The 23,598-nt window shown below is 52.3% G+C and overlaps 1 protein-coding gene across 1 annotated transcript in view; it reads left to right on the top strand.

The window, feature by feature from the left end:
* IGF1R (insulin like growth factor 1 receptor) overlaps window positions 1–23,598 on the top strand; it is a 298,923-nt gene that overhangs the window by 33,132 nt on the left and 242,193 nt on the right. Inside the window, exon 2 of the mRNA XM_061158611.1 lies at window positions 18,835–19,380. Within this exon, the coding sequence (XP_061014594.1) occupies window positions 18,835–19,380 (546 nt within the window). The remainder of the gene's footprint in view (window positions 1–18,834; window positions 19,381–23,598) is intronic.

A 23,598-nucleotide genomic window follows, 5' to 3' on the forward strand; every position in this document is an offset into this window, starting at 1 on the left:
AGCTTGTTTCCCAAAGGTAAGCATCACAGATACCCACTACCTGGAGAAACATGTCATGTCCTGGGTGTTTTTTAAACATAAAAACTGTGCAGTTTGTGCTTTTTCAAGGTAATCTGTCTCAGATAGCTTCCTGTGGCAGAGAGAGCTACTTTGTTTTTAAAATGGTTTTGCATGCACACATAATGTACGAATGTGTGCTCCTTGTAAAAACAGCCCAGAGTCCCAGAGCAGAGGGGGTCGCGTTGCCTCTCCTCTCCCGCGTGTCTCTGAGTCCACTCCTCACGCCCCTGGAAGTAACCACTGCTGACAGCTCAGGGTGTCCCCTCCAGGCGTTCGCGCCTGTGTGTTTCTACACCTGCTGCCAGGTGAGAAGGGAAGCCGCCACAGAGCAGTATCGATAGTTAAAAAACAGCGGGACCTGCCCTGGTGGTCCCGTGGCTAAGAAGCCACCTTCCAACGCAGGGCGTGTAGGTTCGGTCCCTGGTCGGGCAGCTGGGGTCCCACATGCCCTGCTGAGCCCTCTCCCACAACTAGAAAGTCCGCGCACCCCCAGGAAAGGTCCTGCATGATGCGACCAAGACCCGACAAAGTCAAATAAGTGAAACAAGCAACAGAAAGCGTAAGCAGGACCCGTCTTGTCCGAGTGTCCTCCTCCCTCTGTGTCGCGGTCTCTTTTTAAAGAGAACTTCTTCTGTTAGAGTAGTTCTAGGTTACCCAGAAGTTGCCCTGACGGTACAGGGTCCCTGTGTACCCTGTTAATATCCCGTGTTGCCATGGTGCGTGCCACAGCTAAGGAGTCAGCATTCCCACATCACTGTTCATTCATGAAAACTCAGCCCTTTTTTTCAGATTTTGCCTTTTCTGCCCTGGGTTTCTTTTCTGTCCCAGGACCCCAGGCAGGATCCTGCATTCATCCATTTAGTTGTGTCTGTCACCTCCTCTGGTGTGTGACGATTTCTCAGACATCGCTTGTTCTTGGTGGCTGTGACAGTTTTGAGGAACACTGGTCAGGTTTTACCCAGTGTGTCCCTCAGTTGGGGTCTGTCTGATGGTTTTCCTGTGAGTAGACTGGGGTCCTAGGTTTGGGGAGGGGGAGACCCCAGAGGTGAGGTCACAGTGTAGTCAGGGAACACACTGTCAACATGACCTGCCTTCAGTGATGGTAACCTTGACTTGCTTGGCTGAGGTGGTGTTTATTGGACTTCTCTATTGTAAAAGGGCTTTAAAAAATCAGCAACATGTTGATATTCTCTGTTCTTTTTAATTACTCTGTATTGCTCACTGTAAGGAGACCTTGCAGTTTATTTCTTATTTTTTAGGGTTCCCCAGGTGGCCCTGGTTGTAAAGAACCCACCTGCCACTGCAGGAGACATAAGAGATGTGGGTTTGACCCCTGGATGGGGAAGATCCCCTGGAGGAGGAAATGGCAACCCACTCCAGTATTCTTGCCTGGAGAGTCCCATGGACAGAGGAGCCTGGAGGACTACAGTCCATTGGGTCGCAGAGAATTTGACACGACTGAAGCTGCTTTGCGTGCATGCATGCATGATTTTTTTGGCTGCAGCATCAGATCTTAGTTCCCTGACCAGGGATCCAGCCTGTTCCCCCTGCAGTGACGGTGCAGAGTCTTAACCACAGGACCACCAGGGAACTTCAGGGGTTTCTTTACAGATGGACATGGAGGTTTTTTCCTGGTTTTTGATTTTATAACTAAGATTCTGGGGAATGCTTTCACATTTATCTATCTGCCCCACCTTCTCCGAGGGATGGGTCCCCAGAAGAGGAGTTCCCGAGTCAAAGAGTTTTGGGCACTTGAGTGTTGAGTTGGATGGTGCGGTTCAAAATAGCCGCACACTTGAGCTCCTACCAAAGGGAGGAGCGTCCTTGCACTCCATCTTCACTCAAGCTTGGTGTTAGGAGATTTTTAATTATTGCTCTTCTGATAGGGTAAAAATGCTTTGGTTCTCATTTGTCTAATCGTGGCACCCTGGAAGTCTTTCTGTAGATGGAGGACCACAAATCCTGGACTCTCCAGGAGCATTTGCGTTACCAAGCTCTGCTAGAAATACAAACAAGATAGAGATCTCTTCTCCAGGAATCAGAGCATTTATCTGAAATCTTTCCCACAGGCCCCACATTTAGAAGTGGGGAGCACTCAGTACATGTCCCCCGAGTTTGTTGCTTTCCATTTGATACCTTGGAGGCAACTGCTGCCTGCTGGTGTGGGGGCTCTGATGGGGAGAAGGACGGACATCCTGCCCTGAGTGCCCGGGGCCCGGGCGAGGAAGGCCTGGAGGCTGCCGCGTGTGAGCAGCGGGGGGACCTTGGGCCCCGGTGTCTAGGCTTTGGCTTGTGTCTCCCCCACAAGACACTGCCCCGGAGCGGGAAGGAGGACCATGTTCCTCCCCTGGGGCGGGGGGACATGCCTGCTCGCCCCGCTCCAGCCCTGCTGCCCGGTCTGTGAGGACCCCCTCTTTTTCCTGCCCCCCCCGCCCCCCCCCCCGCCACAGACTCACCGCCCCACCTCCCGCCGCAGCGCTGTGCCCGGGAGCCCCGTTAGCCCCCGGGGGTGGGCCTGGACCAGCTGAGCGCATGGGATGGCCGCAGGCAGGCTGTGCTGATCCAGCCCGGGTGGGCTGCCCCGCGCCTGGGGGACGGGATTTGCCGATGGTTGAGACTTGAGGCTTTGGTTTAGACTCTTTCCTCCCTTGGGGAGCAGCTTCGTTTTCATCGCGTGCTTGGGGCTTGGTTCTGTGCAGCCCGTGAACACGGCTGCGGTCCAGGAAGCTCTGTCTTCAGCCATGGGATGCGGGGAACACGGCTGCAGAGGCCTCCCTGCCGGGGCCATGTGTGTCCTAGTAGAGGAGCATCTCTTGTTTCCCTCCTGTCCACGGTGGCATCCTGAGAGGAGCACCGGGCCTTGTCCTGAAGAGGAGACGTGAGGGAAAGTTTGGGCTCTCTCAGAGCCCCGAAGGGGAACCGCCTGGCAGCACCCTCATCTCGTTTCTGGTCTGCGTTTGGAAATGTGTCCGTTATCCAGTACCAGGGAGCTCTTGAAGGAACCCTATTGCACGAAATTGGCATGCTTCTGTGTCTCCAGGTTTTCTTTTTTTTTTTTTTTTTAAGCGTAATGGTTCTTGCCTGTACCGTGCTGCTGACTTTTAAGCAAATTTGCACAGTGCAGGCTGGATGTAAGGGTGCAAGGAGACTGAATCGGAGGGTCGTGTGAGGGGCATCAACCTGTTCCATTCCAGGCTCTTTAGTCCTCCAGGACAGCCCAGCAGGTGGGCTTGCCTATCACCCTCCACCAGTGAGAAGGAGCCTTGGATGGGCTCAAGGCCCACAGATGTATTGCTGTGTGGCTTTGTGAATATCTGCCGCCTTCTTGGAGTGAGGGGGAGTGGCAGTCTGGTATTCCCCTGCTTAGGACTTCAGCCTGCAGTGCTCCTCTCCCAGCCCCAGCACCCCTGAGCGCTCCCACCCAGAAGGTGCTCCCCCAGCCCCCCCGAGTCCACCCACCTGGAAGGTGCTCCCCTGGCCCCAGTGTCCCTGAGCCCTCCCATCTGGAAGGTGCTCCCCCAGCCCCCCGAGTCTGCCCACCTGGGCGGTGCTCCCCCAGCCCCCCTGAGCCCACCCACCTGGAAGGTGCTCCCAGCACCCCTGAGTCCGCCCACCTGGAAGGCGTGGGTGAGAAGAATGCAAATGCTGTGGCTGTATTTGGCCCCTTACACCTCACTAAGTGGTTTGCTTTAATTTTTTAAAGAGTCAGATATGTGCTTTATTACTGATTAGTTAGAAGTGAGGCTAAAAAAATTGTGTATGTTTGGTAAGAAAAGTGTTAGTAAGTATGTGTGCTAAGTCACTTCAGTCATGTCTGAGTCTCTGCGACCCCATGCCCACCTCTGTCCATGGAATTCCTCTGTCCATGGAATTCTCCAGGCAAGAATACTGGAGTGGGTTACCTTTCCCTTCTCTAGGGGATCTTCCTGACCCAGGGATTGAACCTGGGTCTCCTAGGTCTCTTGCATTAGGCAGGCAGGTTCTTTATCACTAGAGCAACCTAGGAAATTTAACATGAGGCTTATAAGCATGAATATAGATCTTTAAAATGAAATCAGGAGCATGTGAAGAAAGATATTTTTTTAAACGTTTTATTTTGTATTGTTTTAATAGTTTCAGGTGAAGAGCAAAGGGACTCAGCCACTCGGCCACACATACACGTGTATCCATTCTCCCCCAAGCTCCCCTCCCATCCAGGCTGCCTCATGACGTTGAGCTGAGTTCCGTATGCTGTGTTATACAGTAGGTCCTTGTTGGTTTCCCATTTTAAACATAGCAGTGTGTACATGTACCAAGCTCCCTAACCAGCTCCTTTCCCCCATTCTCCTCTCCCCTCCCTTCTGCAGCCATAAATTTGTTCTTTAGGACTGTGGGTCTCTTTCTGTTTTGTATGTAAGTTCATTTTATCATTTCTTTTTAACTAAGTGGTTTGCTTTAAAAGGCAAGTGTTGCTCAGTTTCTCAGAGTTCTCTGGGTACTTGAGGATTGTATTGTTCTCAACCTGAACTTGTAAAGACAAAGAATGAGCTTCTCAACTACTGTGAAAGAACATATAGATTTTTTCATTGGGTGGTAACTCTCTCAGCATTAGGGCAGCTTGGTGTGATCAGAATTGCAGCACCAAATAAAGAGTGTGTGTACTACGGTCCAGAGGGCCGACTTCTCTGTGACTTGCAGAGGAAAGTCTGACTTGTTTATAAAGAGCAACAGATAGGTGGAAGGAAAGCTATTTGAGAATTGAGGTAAAGGTGGGCATGTGCTTCCATGGGAACGCAAAGTGAAGAGCAGTGGTCATCTGATGCAATTGAAATCTTGCGTTCCAAATCTGTGAGCTCTACCTCTCTCCTCCAGGGAGAACTTGGCCTGGAGTTGGATAGAGTGTGTTTTCTGTCTTTTTTTTTTTCTCCGTGGCTTGTGAACAAAAACAAGAATTTGACGTTCTGCAGTGGAATTAACTGTGGCGACAGCATATGCTTTTCCTCGGAATATGAGGTCAGAAACAGTAGCAGTTTCCCCCCATGGCAGGATTTCATGCCTTTCCACGTGGGTTGAGGTATCTGTGAGGCTCTCACAGGAGGGGTCCGGGCTTCGGGCTGACGGAGGTCTCTACCTCCGAGCCTGGGCAGATGGCTCTCTAGGTACACCGGCTGTGGGAGGACCCCTCTTTCGGCGACAGGCCCTGGGCAGTAGCATCCTTGCCAGCCTTGAACTGTCTCTCAAAAGGAGTTTTCTGCTCAGAATTGTGTGAGGGAATCGTATTTTAGCCCCAGCTCTGGGCCCTGGTGATGGACTGGCCCTGGGTGGGTCCTTTGTTGGTTAGTGTTCTCAGCTGTGAACAGGGCAGATGTCACCCCCGCGGTTACCAGCGGTGGGTAAAGTCAGGACAGAGTCTCTGAAATGTGCCGGTCCACAGAAACCTTTGTCACCTCTTTAGCCCATTCTCACTTCACATAAATCCTACTGTGTGTTCTTACACGGAACCCGAAGCCTCTGCGCTGCGTTGGTTCTGTATTCTGCGTTTTCCTTCCCGCTCAGCCTTGCCCGGAACCAGCCAGCCGCCTCCTGTGGACCCTCGCTTGCTTGCTGTCTGCAGCCGTTCCCTGTGGGATGGACTTCACGGCCCTGTTCCTCCTGGCTATCCCTGGGGTGCTTTCCTGCTTCCTCTCTTCTCTTTTAAAATGCAGAGTCAGAAACCTCGTTTTGGGGACCCCTCCTCTGGCCCCTCACTTTACAAAGTCTCTTTGAGTGTAGTCTAAGACGGCCTGGCTTTTTTTTTCTGGCAGTCACAACGCCCCATCATCACATACAGAAATTATATCCAATTAAATCTCCTAAGTCTTTTTCACACCTCCTACATTTGTGCATTTCTTTTTTTGCACCCAAGTGTCCAAATAACATTATTTCCTCTCTATTGCAATTCCAATCTGTTGATCTTTTTAGCTCATGACTCTGTCATCCAATGTATTTGCCATCTCTCCTGGAAACTTGTCGTCCTTGATTAGATAAACATTTTATCTGTGCCATCACTCAAGTAATTGATGAAAATGTTGAAACATACAGAAAGAGCCTTGTCGCCTTCCACTAGAGACCTTCTTTGGGTCATTCGCGAGTCAGCACTTTGAAGGGTAAATTGTGTATTTACCAAGCTCTTCAAATGTAGTTTGTCTTGTTTTACCTTGTTGACGAGGATATGATGAGATTTTTAACAAGGCACTGTAGATGAAGTCTAGTGTCCCCCCAGTCTACCCATTGAAAAAGTCCTCAGGCCAAGAAGGAAAAAAATCCCAAATTTCCAGGTCTTTGTGTCTTATGATGGTTTACTGTTTATGACCTCTGGCTTCACTCTGCGGCAGTGTTTTTCTTCTGTTTTGGCCTTTGGCTGATACCCCAAGAGTACAGGGAGGGAATGTTACTATGGCCGCTTGGGTGTCGGGCTGTTATCTGGAGTAGAGTGGGATTGAACTGCTTGAGAGAAAGGCATTTCACTGATCTTCAGGAAGCCAAGGCCTGGGGGTGCCCTGGGTTGGGGTGTCTTCTCCTGGCAGGATGCGGGGAGTGTCTTCCTGGAGGCTGCTGTCCAGGCACCGAGGGCATGGAGAGAGATCCCGAATGCAGAGGGTACCCGCCAGGCCTGCCTCAGTGGAGGAGTCAGGGATGCGACCGGCCTTAAGATGCTCTGATAGGAGCAGCTAACGCAGGGTACACAGTCCGTCCACCACTCAGGACCCAGGAGGAGCCGGTGGGAAGGAAGGCGGGTCCAGCCACAGCCCTGACTCGGACAGGTGGGGCATTGAGCCCTACGTTGCCAGGCCAGGCATGACTGGGGTGGGGGGTGGTGCTGTACCCAGTCCAGCTAGAAGACACAGGGGCCTCAGGGAGTGTCCTCCGTGGAAATGGGCTCTGAGCACACCAGAGGTGTAAGTGGTCAGACAGGTGGGCACCTGCATACATCTCTGTATAAAGTGGGAAGAAGCTAAAAACCCCACTTGCACGGCCCCATTTCTGCAAACGAGACTGTGGCCGACTTCATCAGATGTGACTCAAGGGCAGAATTCTCTCGCTAGGCCATCAGTTTTCTAACTTTCCCGTTCTCGGTGGTTTCCTGTAGCCAGATACATCCGCACATCCTCGCAGCCCTTATCTTGGAAGTGTGGTGAGGGGAGCAGCCTGTCCCCTTGCCCCAGCCCCTTTCCCCTTCCTCCTCCCGCTCCTGCCAAGCCTTTGCATTTTCTGCAGCCTCGGCAGTGATGATTCTGCTCCAGCACCTGCAGATTCACCTCTCCTCCAAGGGACGGGTATTTCTTCCACTCCGTGCTTGTCAGAGCCTCTGAACTGGGTGTCTTGTCGTGTCTGTGCGGCGGTGCTCTGTGGCAGGCACGTGTTGACTGCGTGGGCACCCGTGGGACTGTTCTCTTTGTCTGAGTGTGCATCCAGCCTGCCTGTGCTGGGGTCATTGCAGGGGAACCCTGGGCTCTGCCCTGGGGGGCAGAGAGTGCGTGGTGTTAGGGCCCTTTAGGACTCGCTGTTGCGTGAAGGCAGGAGCGTGTTGGTTTTGTTCACTGATGACTTCCAGCACCTGGAAAGTACATGTTAGCGCTTGGGAGGTGTTTTATACGTGTTTGTTGGGAGGATGAAGGTATCTAGCCCTGTGCTCTCATCTGATGTTGGAGGGAATGGAGGCAAAGCAGGGAAGGACCGAGCTCGGGCCAAGTGGTGGCTAATCAGTGATGGAACCAAGAGTTGCCTGGTCGCTGAGGACTGACCCGGTGCCCCTCCCTCTCATCAAAGGCCCCGATCAAGGTAAAAAGCTTCAGCAACTCAAGGGACGCACCTTCAACACCACGTTATGAGAAATCGCCTCACAGGGCCGGGGGAACAGGTGTGTGGGTTTTCTGCCCCGAGCATCAGTCTGTCTGGATGACTGGCTGGTTGAAGGAGTGCAGGTCACTGGGAGAACTGGAGCACCGCAGAGGCTAGGACAGTGCTCGTGAAACGAGGATGTGCACTGATACGTGTTCTACAAAAGCCGATGAGATGGAGTGGGGGCCGCAGGGCTGATTCTCATTAGAAGGCTTGCCGGCTCCTGAGTAGGAAACCTGAAGTCCTTAAGGGAGAGGGGAGAGAAGGCAGACGAACGCCTATTTTGCAGGTCAGGCTGTGGCACACCTGCTTCCCTCTGCTGGGCCCGGCCCTGCATCTCCAGCAGGGACTGGGCCCCCCAGCGTCATCTGCTGGCCGCACAGATTCAGGGTTCAGAGGCTGGGGTGCCGTCCCGCCCGCCTGGGTAGTGGGGAGCCCCACTGGGCCTGAGTGGGTAGCTGTAACCAAGAGAGGCTGGTCCCTGTGTGCTGCTTCGTCAAAAAGGCAGCCAGCCGTCGGAACTGGAAATAGCTAGAAAGGATGGGAGGCTCTCATGAAGGCACTTTTAAAATATAGAGACTTAGAAAGGATATCGGGCTTTCGATATTTTAAGATCAGAAAGGGATTTGGAGTAACCGTCAGAGCAGGCAAAGCTGTTCTTAATGAAGACCAAGGAAAACGGTTGGGGCACCTCCGTGGAAGCAAACCCAGCTGCCTTCTTCAGCAGTCTGTCTGGCTCCAGATGCTTTATGTGATGGGGTTGCTGGGGCTTGTGTTCGCGCTAGCCTTTGAATTAATTCCCGGTGAAGTTTCCCTTTCTCTGTTGGCAGGCAGGATGTAAACACCTTACCGGTCTTCGGAATTTCTGTGCCACATCATAGCACTCTGTTTTCACGTTCAGAGCCTTCAGGACTACACCTCATGTGTGCACGGGTTTCTAGGTTTGTTTTTATGCATGGTAGACATGGCTCTTAGGACGGGGGGCAGTGAATTTGTTCATTGCACATTGAAAATCTCACTTAATTTTTAATTTCTGTCCCCGGAGTCACGTGTGTAATGCAGTCCCTTACATTCTGAAGATGGCCTGCAGTTACTGAATGCATCAGGTGCGTGGGTCTGTAGTCTGTAGAATATCCTGAGTCTGTAGTCCATGTAGAATGTAAACGCACATACACAGTGCAAATACATTCTCATTGATACACGAAGATAAAAGGCTTAACATGAATTGTATCTGTTTACATTTACACAGAAAATTCTATTTTAACAGACTCTGGAGTATCCGTAGTGTTTGTTATCACAACATTGTCTTTTCTCCCCTCCTCTGAGTTTTTGGTTGTTGCAGTCTGCTGACAAGTGGGTAGAAAGAGACTCACGCTCCCACTTCCCTGAGGCTGGGCTGAGATCCTGACTCAGAGAAGGGGCTGCAGATGCAGCCGCCGTGGGTAGACCAGGGAGTGCTAGGGACACTCCGCCTCTGCCCCCTTTTTCTTCATCTTTGCTGTGCTTTCTGCATGGTGTCCATGGCTTCCTATGGAGATTTTCTGGTGAAAGTCACGTTGAGAACCACAGGTGCACAGGCGTGTCGTCCATCACATAGCAAGTGTAGTCGGGGGGAGGGTACTGATAGGTTGGGGGCTTAAAGGATTATTTTCTGGGGCACTCGTTCTCACAGGGTGGTACCCAGGCCAGCAGGCACTTACTGGAAGTGCCAATTCTCAGGCCCCTGCACCGTCTTGTTTTCCCAAGCCCTCCAGGCTGTTCGGATGCACGCTCAGGGTCTTGAATTCTGTCCTTTGGCCTGCAAAATGAAGCTGACCTACTGAGCACTTGTCTCAGTCTGCTTTCCAGCAACTGGTCTGCTGTTCCCCTGGTTCTCTTCCCTGTCTCACAGGCGGTACCCCTGGGGTTCCCCTGAACCGCTGCCAGCCAGCTCCAGGTGTGTGCCTCCCCTGCCCTCCCCCCTTTCCTGGCAAGACCCTGCTCACCTTTCAGATCATCCTTAGCGATCCCCACCCCTGATAACGCTTCCTGAACTCCCAGAGGTGGGAGGCCTGGCTCCCTTCTTTGCGGTCCCTGAGCCCTGTTCATTGACTGTTAAAACTTTTATCTTGTTTTATTTGCCCCAGCCCAAGAGGTGGTTATTGTATCTCCTTATACAAAGCTCAGTGACAGACACGAGTCCCCTCCTGACCTCTTGATTCAGCATGGCTTTCGCAGAGTGATAGGGTCCGGAGGTAATTTTGGTAGTACTAAGTGACTGGTCCTGAAGAGTTCATTTTAAGGGAAGTAGAGAACCCTTACTCTGGGCCTCAGGCTGAGACAGAAGGTTTGGTTTGTAGGATTTTCCCCCCAGAACCAGAGGTGACAACTGGCTTTCTTATGAGCAGGTTTTTCTTTATTATTTGCCTCTAGACCTGCAGCAAAGTGATGCTAATTATGCTTCCCGATGTCTTTTATTTCCATGTACAGCCAAGGCTGTCCCATATTTTTAAAGAAGAGGTGATCAAAGTGGAGAACATTTTAATTAGGTAACTACCTTGGCTGTTCTTTAATGAAGCTGGTGTTAGAAGGCTAATCGACGGTTTTGTTCATTTCTCCCCATTGCGGTATATTAGTTATGTTTAGATTGGGGCAACACAACAGATGAATGTTTTTATTAATGTCTAATTTATGTAGTAATATTGCCTCAAGCTTCCTCTTATGATAGGAACACAGAAGTCCTCATCTGATGCTGTGACAGCTTCAGTGGGGTAGGTATAAGCCGCCCATTTTGCAGGTGTGGAAGATGAGGCTTAGAAATGGGAGCGGTATGACCTGTTGGGGTCAGGAACCAGGCTATATATATTTTATATATAGCACACTCCAGGGCTCAGACCTGAGTCACCCATTTTCTTTTTCTAGGACCCAGGATTGTGTTTAATGCAGAGCATGCAATAGCATTAGAACTGAATTTCTTTTCCAAATATTAATACTTAGATACACAGCTTTAGGGGTTTTCTCAGCCAAATGCTTTTCATTAGCCCTTCTTATATGAGCAGTTTGTGGGATTTGTTTTCCAAAGATGTATAGTTTGTTTATGCCATTTACTCAAGTCCCTAGAGCAGAAATAGTGCCTTTTGATGTTGTGAGGAGGCATTTGTGAGGAATAGCATTTCTGTCGGTGGAAAGGCTGTTTAAAGTGGCATCTTAGGGGGAGTGAGCCCTGCCCGTGTCCCTCGCCAGCCCGGCTGCCCGCGCTCCGGCCCCTCCCTGAGGGTGGCCCCCGCCGGCGCTTTGGCCCCCCCGCCCGCGCCCCCACTCCCGGTCTTGTCGGTTTCCCATCTATTTCACTTCTGCTGCGGCTGCTCATGGCTTCAGGGCTGCCCCGCAGGCCCCTGCCTCTGCCTTCCAGCTGTGTTCGTTCTCTCTGCTTCCTACTTGCCTTCAACTCCACGGGCTTCCATGATTCTTCACAGGCCAGCCTGTGCTCTCACGTGCGGGCGACTTTCCTAAGGTTTGCGACTTCTTTGGCTCTCCGTTTCTTTGAAAAGGGAAAAGCGGTGTCTTACGATCTCCTCCTAATGACCAGTGAGTCGCAGCAAGGCTGTGCCCCTCCTTCCTCCGCAGTGCGGCGCGGTCCCTCCCCCGGCGCCTCTGTCATCTTGCGGCAGAGATGAAGCATCTCGTGTTCGCGTCCCTGTTTGTGGCCTGCGCCCTCTGAGCATGATGCGGGCGCTCGTGGCCCGGCCAGGTTTCCCCCTCTTCGGTCCCTATCACAGGACACCCCAGAGACCAACAGTGTCACTCACGGAATCCGAAACAGCTGGTGGCTGGGTCCTGCCTTGGACTTGTCTCTTGTTCCGGAAGAAGTGGGTAGTTTTTCCTGCCTCTTCCCTTTGCTTCTGTAAGTGGTGAGCAAGTGTCCAGTGTGAGGCAGTGCTTTGATCTGAAGAAGCTGTTGGTCCTGGCCCTGAACTTCAGCTTCTGTGCACGGAGTGGTGTATACTGGCCGTGGAAGGGGCCTGGGACGGCATCTCGGGATTCCTCCCGTGGCTGTTTGGGGGCCATAGAAAATTTCAGCAGACTTGGGTTTTGGGTCTTTTATGCTCTTTCCCTGGGTACTGAGTTTTTTGGTTTATTCGAAATGATTGCAAACAAATTGATATTAACACTTGCTGATGTCATCAGTATATGAATATCAGTATGAATACTGCAATAATAACTTACATCCAAGTACTCCTGTATAAAAACTCCTGTTCCTACTTAGGAGCAAACTAATATACTTAATTTATAATGGCATGGAAAGAATATGAGTGTTTAGATTGGGCGTTGCCGTTGTTCAGTTGCTAAGTTATGTCCAGCCCTTGGTGACCCTATGGATTGCAGCACGCCAGACTCTCCTGTCCTTAACTAACAAACTCCTGGAGTTTGCTCAGATTTATGTCCACTGAGTTGGTGGTGCTGTCTAACCATCTCACTCTTTCTCCTTGCCCTCAGTCTTTCCCAGCCTCAGGGTCTTTTCCTATGAGTTGGCTCTTTGCATCAGGTGGCCAAAGTATTGCAATTTCAGCTTCAGCGTCAGTCGTCCCAATGAATATTCAGGACTGGTTTCCTTTAGGATGCGCTGGTTTGAGCTCCTTGCAGTCCAAGGGACTCTCAAGAGTCTTCTCCAACACTACAGTTCAAGAGCATCAGTTCTTCAGCTCTTAGCCTTAGGAATGATCTGGACATCACCAGATAGTCAGTACTGAAATCAGGTTGATTCTGTTCTTTGCAGCCAAAGATGGAGAAGCTCTATACAGTCAGCAAAAACAAGACCAGGAGCTGACTGTGGCTCAGCTCATGAACTCCTTATTGCAAAATTCAGACTTAAATTGAAGAAGGTAGGGAAAACCACTAGACCATTCAGGTATGACCTAAATCAGATTCCTTGTGATTATACAGTGGAAGTGAGAAATAGATTCAAGGCTCTGATAGACAGAGCGCCTGAAGAACTATGGGCGGAGGTTTGTGACATTGTACAGAAGGCAGTGATCAAGACCATTCCCGAGAAAAAGAAATGCAGAAAGGCAAAACAGTTGTCTGAGGAGGCCTTACAAATAGCTGGGAAAAGAAGAGAAGCTAAACGCAAAGGAGAAAAGGAAATACATACCATTTGAATGCAGAGTTCCAAAGAATAGCAAGCAGAGATAAGAAAGCCTTCCTCAGTGATCAGTGCAAAGAAATAGAGGAAAACAATAGAGTGGGAAAGACTAGAGATCTCATCAAGAAAATTAGAGATACCAAGGGAACATGTCATGCGAAGATGGTTACAATAAAGGACAGAAATGGTATGGATCTAACAGAAGCAGAAGATATTAAGAAGAGGTGGCAAGAACTATACAAAAAGGTCTTCATGACCCAGATAACCATGATGGTGTGATCAATCACCTAGAGCCAGATATCCTGCAATGCGAAGTCAAGTGGGCCTTAGGGAGCGTCACTACAAACAAAGCTAGTGGAGGTGATGGAATTCCAGCTGAGCTATTTAAAGTCCTAAAAGATTGTGTTAAAGTGCTGCACTCAATATGCCAACAAATTTGGAAAACGCAGCAGTGGCCACAGGACTGGAAAAGGTCAGTTTTCATTCCAATCCCAAAGAAAGGCAACGCCAAGGAATGTTCAAACTTCTGCACAATTGCACTCATCTCACACGCTAGCAAAGTAATGTTCAAAATTATCCAAGCCAGGCTTCAACAGTATCTGAACCATGAACTTCCAGATGTTCAAGCTGGATTTAGAAAAGGCAGAGGAACCAGAGTTCATATTGCTGTTGGATCATTAAAAAAGCAAGAGAGTTCCAGAAAAACATCTACTTCTGCTTTATTGACTACACCAAAGCCTTTGACTGTGTGGAGCACAACAAACTGAGGGAAATTCTTAAAGAGATGGGAATACCAGACCACCTGACCTGCCTCCTGAGAAGTCTGTATGCAGGTCAGGAAGCGACAGCTATAACTGGACATGGAGCAACAGACTGGTTCCAAATCAGGAAAGGGGTACGTCAAGGCTGTATATTATCACCCTGTTTATTTAACTTATATGCAGAGTACATCATGAGAAACACTAGGCTGGATGAAGTGCAAGCTGGAATCAAGATTGCCAGGAGAAATATCAGTAACCTCAGATATGCAGATGACACCATCCTTATGGCAGAAAGTGAAGAAGAACTAAAGAACATCTTGATGAAAGTAAAAAAGGAGAGTGAAAAAGTTGGCTTAAAACTCAACATTCAGAAAAGTATGATTGTGGCATCTGGTCCCATCACTTCATGGCAAATAGATGGGGAAACAATGGAAACAGTAATAGACTTTATTTTTTTTGGCTCCAAAATCACCACAGATGGTGACTGCAGCCATGAAATTACAAGATGCTTACTCCTTGGAAGAAAAGTTATGACCAACCTAGACAGCATGTTAAAACACAGAGACATTACTTTACCAACAAAGGTCTGTCTATTCAAAGCTGTGGTTTTTCCAGTGGTCATGTATGGATGTGAGAGTTGGACTATAAAGAAAGCTGAGTGCCAAAGAATTGATGCTTTTGAACTGTGGTGTTGGAGAAGACTCTTGAGAGTCCCTTGGACTGCAAGGAGATCCAACCAGTCCATCCTAAAGGAGATCAGTCCTGGGTGTTCATTGGAAGGACTGATGCTGAAGCTGAAAAACTCCAATACTTTGGCCACCTGATGTGAAGAACTGACTCATTGGAAAAGACCCTGATGCTGGGAAAGATTGAAGGCAGGAGGAGAAGGGGGCGACAGAGGATGAGATGGTTGGGTGGGATCACTGACTTGATGGACATGAGTTTGAGTAAACTCCGGGAGTTGGTGAAGGACAGGGAAGCCTGGCATGGGGTAGTCCATGGGATTGCGAAGAGGTGGACATGGCTGAGTGACTGAAGTGAGCTGAAACCTTAGGAAGAAATAAATAGTACAAAACAAGAAATGACTTTCACATTGAGTCGTGGCCTGAAGCAGGGTGGTACGACTGGGTTGGGGAGCGCTCCAGGGGCAGAACCTGATGGAGAACTTGCTGTCGCTGTTTCCCCTCGGCTGACTTAACTCAGGAGTGGGAAGCAGCCATGAGGCTCCCCGGGCCCCCGCTGGGCAGCCCGTCTTTGCTGACGCCAGGCCTGAGAGACAGAGCAGGAAGCACGCAGGGCTGAGCCTCTGCCTTCGGGGATAAGAGATGGTGATCACTCAGCGAAATGCATCCTTTCAGGTGCTGACACTCTGCAGGCTTGAAGAGTGCTCTGAAATGGGTGACAGAGAGAAATGAGGGAGCGGGAGGCGGTGGCGGGCTGGTGGAGCTTTGGTGTGCGGGCACAGCTCCGAGGAGAGGGCGTTTGAGTGGAGTGGCTCGAGGCGGGAACGGGGGGGTGTGGGCTCTGAACAGCACGGGGTGAAGGAAGGAGCTTGGGGAACATACTCAGAGGAGGCAGGGACGGCCGGGGGTTGGGGCGGGATCCTGGGCAAGCTGTCGTCCAGGCCAGAGATGCGGTGGCTCCGGTCAGAGTGAGGGCAGTGGGCGCAGACAGATGGGCCGTGGGGGAAGGCACACCCACTGCGTGTGGACCGCAGCAGGCTCTGGAGGTAGAACTGTGGGCTACATGGGAAGTCCCTTCCTGTCCTCCCCGAGCTGCTGTTGTGGTGGGAGTGGTCAGTGTGGGATGCAGGACCAGGGCTTGGTCCTGGTGAGGAGTGGGTGGCGAGGGTGAGGGGCTGTGTGCTGCAGAGAGGGGGCCTTGTGGCAGGAAGACCACCTGAACCTCTCAGCTTCCCACAGGCTTGGGAGCTGTAGCCAGGAGGTCTGAGATGGTCCTGACATTAAGACATGGCATAAACATGAGTTTAAGGTGGGCGGTGTGGTTATTAGATCCATGTATACACGCCAGGATGATCGCTGATGTCAGATCCATTAACACCTCCGTCCCCTCTCAGAAACAGGACTTCTGCATGTGTCTGTGCAAGTTTATATGATACAGGACTTGTTCAGTGTGGTCCCCAGGCTGTGCGTTCACTCCCCCAGCCCTACTGGGGAGTTTGTACCGCGGGACCAACGTCTCTCCCAGCCCCTGGCTCCCATCATTCTACTCTCTATGAGTTTGGCTTTTTTTTTTTTTTATTCCACATGTAAGTAGGAGCATAGGGTTAGTCTTTCTCTGACATTTCAATAAGCCTGAGGCCCAAGAGGAGTCGTTGCTGCACTGGGTGCCAAGTGGCGTGGGGTGGGGGTGAGAATTGCGAATGAGTCTGGTGTTTGATATGAGCAGTTCAGGGATGGGACTGTCAGTGACCAAATAGGGAGGCTTGGGCCAGGAGGACATGAGTTATTAGACCCCTAAGTGGAGCCAGGGAGTGGGCAGGTGGGTGTTCACCCCCTGAGCTCAGGGCTCTGGACCCAGGATGCAGGAAACCTGTTGCCCTCTGAGATGATGGTGGGGGAAGCGAGGGGGAGGCCAGCACCTGGAGGTCGGGCAAAGAGGGAGGGCACCCGGCGGGCAAGTGGGACCAGAGGGTCCTAGAGGAGGCGGCGAGGCCAGAAGACTCTGCCGGGGCCAAGTGAGATGAAGCCTGAGACTGTCCTTGGCTTTGATGGTGTCCTCGGGGGCTTTGCTGACCCTTTGGTGCTGTGACCAGGGTGGAACCGCCACTGGTTGGGCTGGAGATGACTCGTTGGTGAGGACGCTAAGGGCAGAGACTCTTGGAAAGCCTTGTGTCAGGTTTTGGGGAGGGGGCCGGTGTCTTGCCCGTGTACCCTTGAGCTGAGTTCCTCTCCTTCAGGAGGCGGTGGCATCGTGTGGCGTGAGCTGCTGTTGAGACCCGCGCGGGGCCGGGGGCACGCACGGGTGTGTGCAGAGCGCCCAGCACAGCCTCTGTCCGCTGCGGTGTTCTCCGACGTCTGGTTTGCCCCGTGCTCCTCTGTCTGAGAGGCTGCTTTTTCTCACCAGTGCAAGGGGGAAGTTGGGCCAGATGAAGAAGTTTCCAGGTCTAGGTTCTCATGCATTGCCCTCCGTTCAGCCGGGGTCACTGCTTCCCCCTTCCCGCTCTATCTGGTTTCCCAGCTGTGGCTGTGACCCCCTCTGGGCTGCCTTCTGTTCTGCCTTTCCTCGTCTCCTCCACTTGCCCTAGATGACCGGATTAATTCTCTGCGAAACCGCCTCGCTGTGGCTTCTCTCTCACCCAGGAGTACTGAGACAGGCCTCCTTCCTGAGGTCACAGCCGTGACCTCGTGGGACTTGTGCTCCGCTGGACTCCCGTCCTCGGCCTCCTCTCGCCCCCGGCCGTCCGATTGGCGGCCCCATGACTGTATCTGGCTCTGCCTTTCCTCTGGCAGGTTATACCCAGCTTAAACTAGGACCGTCCCTCAGGAGCCGCGGTGTGTGAGGGTGCCCCTGGGCGCTGCCACAGGGAGGACCCTCTGTCTGCAGAAGCGTCAGGGCCACCCCTGTCCTGGCCTTTTGGCCGCGCTCACATGTGGCTCGCGCCGGCCGCATGCACGCCGAGCGCCTCCTGCTTCGCCTGGTCGCCGCTCACGGGTCTCAGCTCCTTCCTCCCCCACCAGCCTCCTCCAAGGCTCCTGTGTCTCCTGCCTCGCTGTGCTTGTTGGGTGCTTCACAAGCTAACAAATGACACCCATCAGGAAACGTCACTTTGTCTGAGAAGCTGTAATGGGAGGTTTGGGGATCATTAACACTTTTAAGAGAGAATAGTAACCGAGGGTTTTTCTGCGTGCGTATATCTAGAATTTTAAAAGTTAAACACCGTTTCCAGTGTTGACGTTATTTTATCAAAAACCTTTATAATCTGCAAATGTCTTGGCCCAGAAAGTCTACTTCTAGGGATTTATCCTCAGAAAATAGTTTTGAATATCTGCAGGGAATGTCCACTGGAGTGTTTATGATGTGGAAGAATGGAGGTAACCTGGATATTCACCAGTAGGGTATTGGTTTAAAAAGAAAGGAACTCATGGTGCATATTTACTTATTACCGTTACTGTCTCCCTCATAAAATGGTGATGTAGAAGGGTGTTGACTTGGTAAAATGTTCATATGAAATGAAGTATGTTTAAAAGCATTATATTGTTGTCTGATTTCCTTTACCTTAAATTCTAGAGAAAGGATAATTTGCATAGTTAGTGATATCTTTGGATGTAGGGATTATTGATGGTTTTTACTGTCTTTTTGCTATCACCTAATCTTTCTACAGGAAGCGTCCTTTCTCAATTAAGAAAACACTTCATTAAAGTTGGAATTGGATACTTCTTTTATTCGTATAAATCACAGGTCCTTATCTCACTGCTGAGTTAGCCTTTCTGTTTATATGCAGTGCTGGGGAAGAGCCCAGGGCCGCCTGCCGGCGTCACATGGGCGTGTGCTTCCTGGGTCCCTGCCCTGCAGGCCACAGTGCCTGTTCTCCGGTGTCCACGGCGGGGTGTCCTTGAGGCTGGCGCGGCAGTGGGCTCTTGTCCCTTGGCTGTGGGGCTGTTTGTTCAGGCGCAGGATACTGCGCCTTGCAGTAGGGGCAGGGCGTGTGTGGTTGGGCACCCGCCGGCAGGCCTGGGTTGCAGCCTTGCCCCTCTGCTGTGTCCCTGTGTGGCCCTGGGCTCCAGGCTGTGGTTTGCACGTCGGTGAGGTGGGATGGCATCTTCCGCAGTGGTGAGGGCACTGCGTGCTCTGACCCACAGCAGGCCCATCCCGAAGGAGAACTGGCCAATGAGCTCCCCAGACAGTCTACCTGCGCCCCGCTCCTATGGCAGTCGGTGGTGAGAAGGGGGTCTCACTTCTTCAGCGATGATGTAGGATTCCTGGAGACTGGCCGTGTGGAGGGCTGGGACGTAGTTTGTGAACTGTGCTTTCCTTGTGACTGAAGCCTCCCCTCTTGTGTCCCTGCAGTCTGCGGGCCGGGCATCGACATCCGCAACGACTACCAGCAGCTGAAGCGGCTGGAGAACTGCACGGTGATCGAGGGCTACCTCCACATCCTGCTCATTTCCAAGGCCGAGGACTACCGCAGCTACCGCTTCCCCAAGCTCACGGTCATCACCGAGTACCTGCTGCTGTTCCGCGTGGCCGGCCTGGAGAGCCTGGGCGACCTCTTCCCCAACCTCACGGTCATCCGCGGCTGGAAGCTCTTCTACAACTACGCCCTGGTCATCTTCGAGATGACCAACCTCAAGGACATCGGGCTCTACAACCTGCGGAACATCACCCGCGGGGCCATCCGGATCGAGAAGAACGCCGACCTTTGCTACCTCTCCACGGTGGACTGGTCCCTGATCCTGGACGCCGTCTCCAACAACTACATCGTGGGGAACAAGCCTCCCAAGGAGTGTGGGGACCTGTGCCCGGGCACGATGGAGGAGAAGCCGCTGTGTGAGAAGACGACCATCAACAACGAGTACAACTACCGCTGCTGGACCACAAACCGCTGCCAGAAAAGTAAGACGAGGCTGCGGCCTCGGTGCCCCCGCCTCCCCGCGCCCCCTCCCGCCTCGTCCGCCCTCCTCTTTGGGTGCGTGTTTCTCCCGGGTGGGTGCGGCTCTATTGCCACGAGAATGTGGCATCTCAGGGGGCTTCCTTTCGCATCTGGGAGCCGGCGGGTGCAGCCCGTCCCAGCTGTGACACCCTTCCAGTGACGCGCTAGAAACCACCCGCTGTACTCCCGGGCTGGAGGCTTGTGGATGGGCTGCTTTGAATTTCTGATGGGCAGGGTGACCCAGTGCGCTGGGAGGTGCCCAAGTCCCGCCAGTCAGGGGCTGTGTATGTATCGTCAACTCTTTAATCCTTTGTGTGAAAGGAGGCTTTTTGGTAATGCAGGGCTTCCTTTACGTGAGTGCACCTGGATTATTATAGAGGAGAGCAGAGGTAAAGACGGGCTCACGTCCCGTGAAAGTGGTGAGCTGCACCCCGTCCTTGGTCCTTAATGATGAAGTTCAGTGCTTGAGCGTCCTGGTTTATGATGGAGTGGAGTGTAGCCGGGGCGGTGCTGGCAGAGAAGCCCTGGACCGGGTCTAGGAGCCCCGGGTTCAGGCTGACCTGGCAGGTAGCTAGCTGCGCAGCAAGCTCATTTGTGTACCCCAGGCTTCTGCTTCCTTTCTTGTCTACCTCTTTCTTGAAGAATTGTGCAAATCTTGTGAAACCTCTTAGTGAAAGAACTTTGAAATGTGTTAACTGCTCTTGGGGGTCAGGTGGTGGCGTTTGGAAGCTTCTTGTCTGTTTATCTGCTGTGTGTGATTTCCTCTGAGTATAACTGAGCTCTCGCCTGATTGTGATCCACGCCTTAAGCGCTGGGTTGTTGGGTGTTGAAATGGGACTCTGGGCCTTTGTCTTCTTGCTTTCGGCAATGTTTAGGTCTGTTGTCCAGGAGGGTTCCCCTCGCTGGCTGGAAGGCAGAGTGGTACCTATAAATAGTTTAGTGGTTGGCCCAGTTAGAGCCTCAAGGAGTCCATGTACTCCAGCTGGCCACGGAGAGCCAAGAAATCCCGAATTGGTAGGCTTGCCTAAACCGTGACGTGTGTAAGATAAACAGAGCAAAGGCCAGACCCCACAGGTAGCGTTGTTTCAGCTTCCTGCCAGCCCAGGGCAGAAGCAGAGAAAGGAGGCTCTGACACAGGGCAGGCTTTCATGCTCCCTGTCACTGCACCGGCGGGCGGGTGAACACTGGTCCAGTGAGGGCGGGGTTCCACGGGCTGCAGCCAGGACCTCGGAGAGCTGAGAACACCATCAGGCCACTTGGAGCATCCCTGTTGGCTCGGGTTGGGGAAAATACTGTGCTAAAGTCACATTTGTGATTGATTAAAACTCTACCCTGTCATTAGCTTACCCGCTGGTTCTGAAAAAACAACAAAGAATATTTTCAAGTAGTTTTGACATTTAAAAACTTTATTTTAAAGGAAAAAGTCATCTTCAAATGAGGTGTCATGTGTCGTGGAGAGATGTTGGATGTGGTATAAGGGGGTGACCTTGGACTTGGGTGTGGTGTAAGGGGGGTCACTTTGGACTTGGGTGTGGTATAAGGGGGTGACCTTGGACTTGGGTGTGGTGTAAGGGGGTGACCTTGGACTTGGATGTGGTGTAAGGGGCTGACCTTGGACTTGGATGTGGTGTAAGGGCTGACCTTGGACCAGTCAGCCCTTCTGGGTGGTAGATGGCCATGTTTAGAACGCTCCATTGGGCAGCCCCATAGTACTCCTTAGTGATGGTCAAATGTGTGTGCAGAACTGTTCTGAAAACTCATAAGGTCTGTACTAAAGGGAGGTGTTACTTAAAAAGTCGTTTGGTGGGCACTTGTTCAGTGATTCATTTAGTATTTATTTAGGTCTCACTGTGGATTTTGGGCTGTTTCTGACCAGCTTCTTGTTGAAGAAATCTGGTGCAGGGGCGAGGCATGAGTTCTGGTCCCAAGTCTGGTAGCCGTGACTGGACGTTTAACCTTGGGCTGGCCCTCAGTTTTCTCATCTGTGAAATGGGGTAGCCCCATGGTGTCGTCATAGGCTGTTGGGAGATTAGAGAGAAAAAGGGGAAAGGCTCCTGAGAAAGGCCTGGGGGGCGGGCATCAGGCCGCTGCGTCTGATGCTGGCAGGCCTGCTGGCCCGACAACCTCTTCCTCAAGGCAGCACCCTGCAACCTTCTCCTGGGCCAGTGTCTCAGGCCTGCTCATGTTTTTCTGTGATTTCACAATGGAATATTTATTTAAAAACAATGACAGCGTTCAGGGAAATTGTCTTCCCTTCAGCTTGTACTGAAAGCTCCAGGGTTGGCAGGTTTCTTGGGGGTTTTCTAGTTGAATTGGAACTCTTTCCCTTTGCGTAGATTCCCTCCTGACCTGCAGGGTCCTGTGTGGTAGCCACTAGCCACACGTGTCTTGTCCACTACTTGAACTGTGGCCTGTGTGAATTGAGATTTTTCAAGTGTGCAATACACACTGGATGTCAGAGCATAATATGGGGGAAAAGAAAGCTATTTCCTCAATATTCTGTATATTGATTACATGTTAAAATGATGCTTTAGATGGATGAAGTAAAACGTTACTGTGGTTAGTTTTGCCTGTTTCTCTTTACTTTTCAATGGGGCTCCTAGAGGATTTGAAGCCACAGATGGAGCTCGTGCTGTGATACGTTCAGAGAGCGCTGGCTCGGAGCATGCTGCAGAAGGTGCTGGGTTCTTGCCCGCAGAAGTCCTGTTTCTGCTGAGCACCGCAGCGCTGTGCTGCTCCACACCTCTCTAGGCAGAGCCGAGGGGTCGTCCGAGGAGCCAGGCGGGGGGCGCTGAGTCCAGACAGAACGTCTGCCTCGGGGTCCCCGTGAGTGTGAAGATGGCCATTTGAAAAGAGGAAGCACAGAAGCACCCCATTCTTCCCGGGGCTGGCTCCAGACGGAGGGGGAACGTCTGGAGAGATGTGTCAGATCAAGGATGTGTGTGAGATGTTTGACAGGATGGAGAAGCACTCAATTATGGGGTGCCCATAGGCAGTTTTCCCCTGACACCCCCCTTTAAACCCCCTCTGTAGACCCTGACTCTGCAGGGGCAAGTGGCTTTGTTGACAGCCACCCCTCCATTAAAGAAACTACAGTGTTGTGGGTTCCCTGCCCACTTCTGTCTTCCGATTTCAAGGGGTGCAAGTTACCCACCTCCTCGAGGTGATTGGCCTTTAAAGAGCATGAGTGTGGCTTCTTCCCTCCCTTGAGCCTGTAGGTGGGCCCCCTGAGCTGCGGCACGCTGACCCCGCCGTCCCCGCCTGCCTGCATCTCTGGTCCTCCTGCTTGCGCTGCAGCCTTTTTTCTGGCTCCTCTTCCGGGTCCAGTCTCTAGTCCTTGTTCTCCTTGGACCGTCTTTCCACTGTCCTCTCCCCTGGAGTTTCTCACCCACTGCTTCAGCAGCCTCCTGCCTGCATCTGGCTTCCAAACCCCATCTCCAGCTCAGACCTCGCCGTGAGCCCTCGAGCCCATCCCCAGTCATGTCTGGACCCCCACGGGCATTGCAGCTGCAGACAGTGGGGGAACCTCTGGAGAGAGGTATCAGGTCAAGGATGTGTGTGAGATTTTAGACGTTACAGAGAAACGCTCAGTTCCGCGGTGTCAGCGTCTGATGGGGTCCCTGGCTCCTCACTTCCAGCCCAGGGTTGTCCCTGCCTCCCCTCTGCGTGGGCAGCGTTCCCGTTCTCCGAGCGCCTGTGTCAGACACTTGGGTACCACGTGGATGCTCCCTTTTCCAGCCGGACACCGAGGCCTTTCCACGCGAGGTGTTTCCCCAGTCTGCCTTCCTGTGTCTCCCCTCTGCTGGCTCAGCGACACGGCCTCTCCCTGGCCGCCCTGCCTGTCCGCCTCGCCCCAGTGGCCTTGCCCACATGCATGCTGACCCACAGGCTGCTCTCCCTGGAATCCTGTCAAGGAGCCCGTGGGAGCCCACGAAGCGGGCCTTGCACCTGGTCTTGTGCCTGCGGGTCCGTGGCCCCGCTGAGCAGCTGGCCGCCCGCTGCTGGAGGCCTGGGGGGCTTGGTGGACTCCGGTGGGCTCTTCCTGAGGAGGGGACGCCTGTCTCAGTAGATTCTGGGCATGTCCTCCAGCGCCTGGGCAGCACGGCCGTCCCCCAGGGGTGAGCCTGCTCCTGCTTTGTGAAAGACGGGTTGTCAGGAAGATGCACCTTCCCCCTCGCGCA

Source organism: Dama dama, chromosome 13, assembly GCF_033118175.1.
Source record: "Dama dama isolate Ldn47 chromosome 13, ASM3311817v1, whole genome shotgun sequence".
NCBI lineage: Eukaryota > Metazoa > Chordata > Mammalia > Artiodactyla > Cervidae > Dama > Dama dama.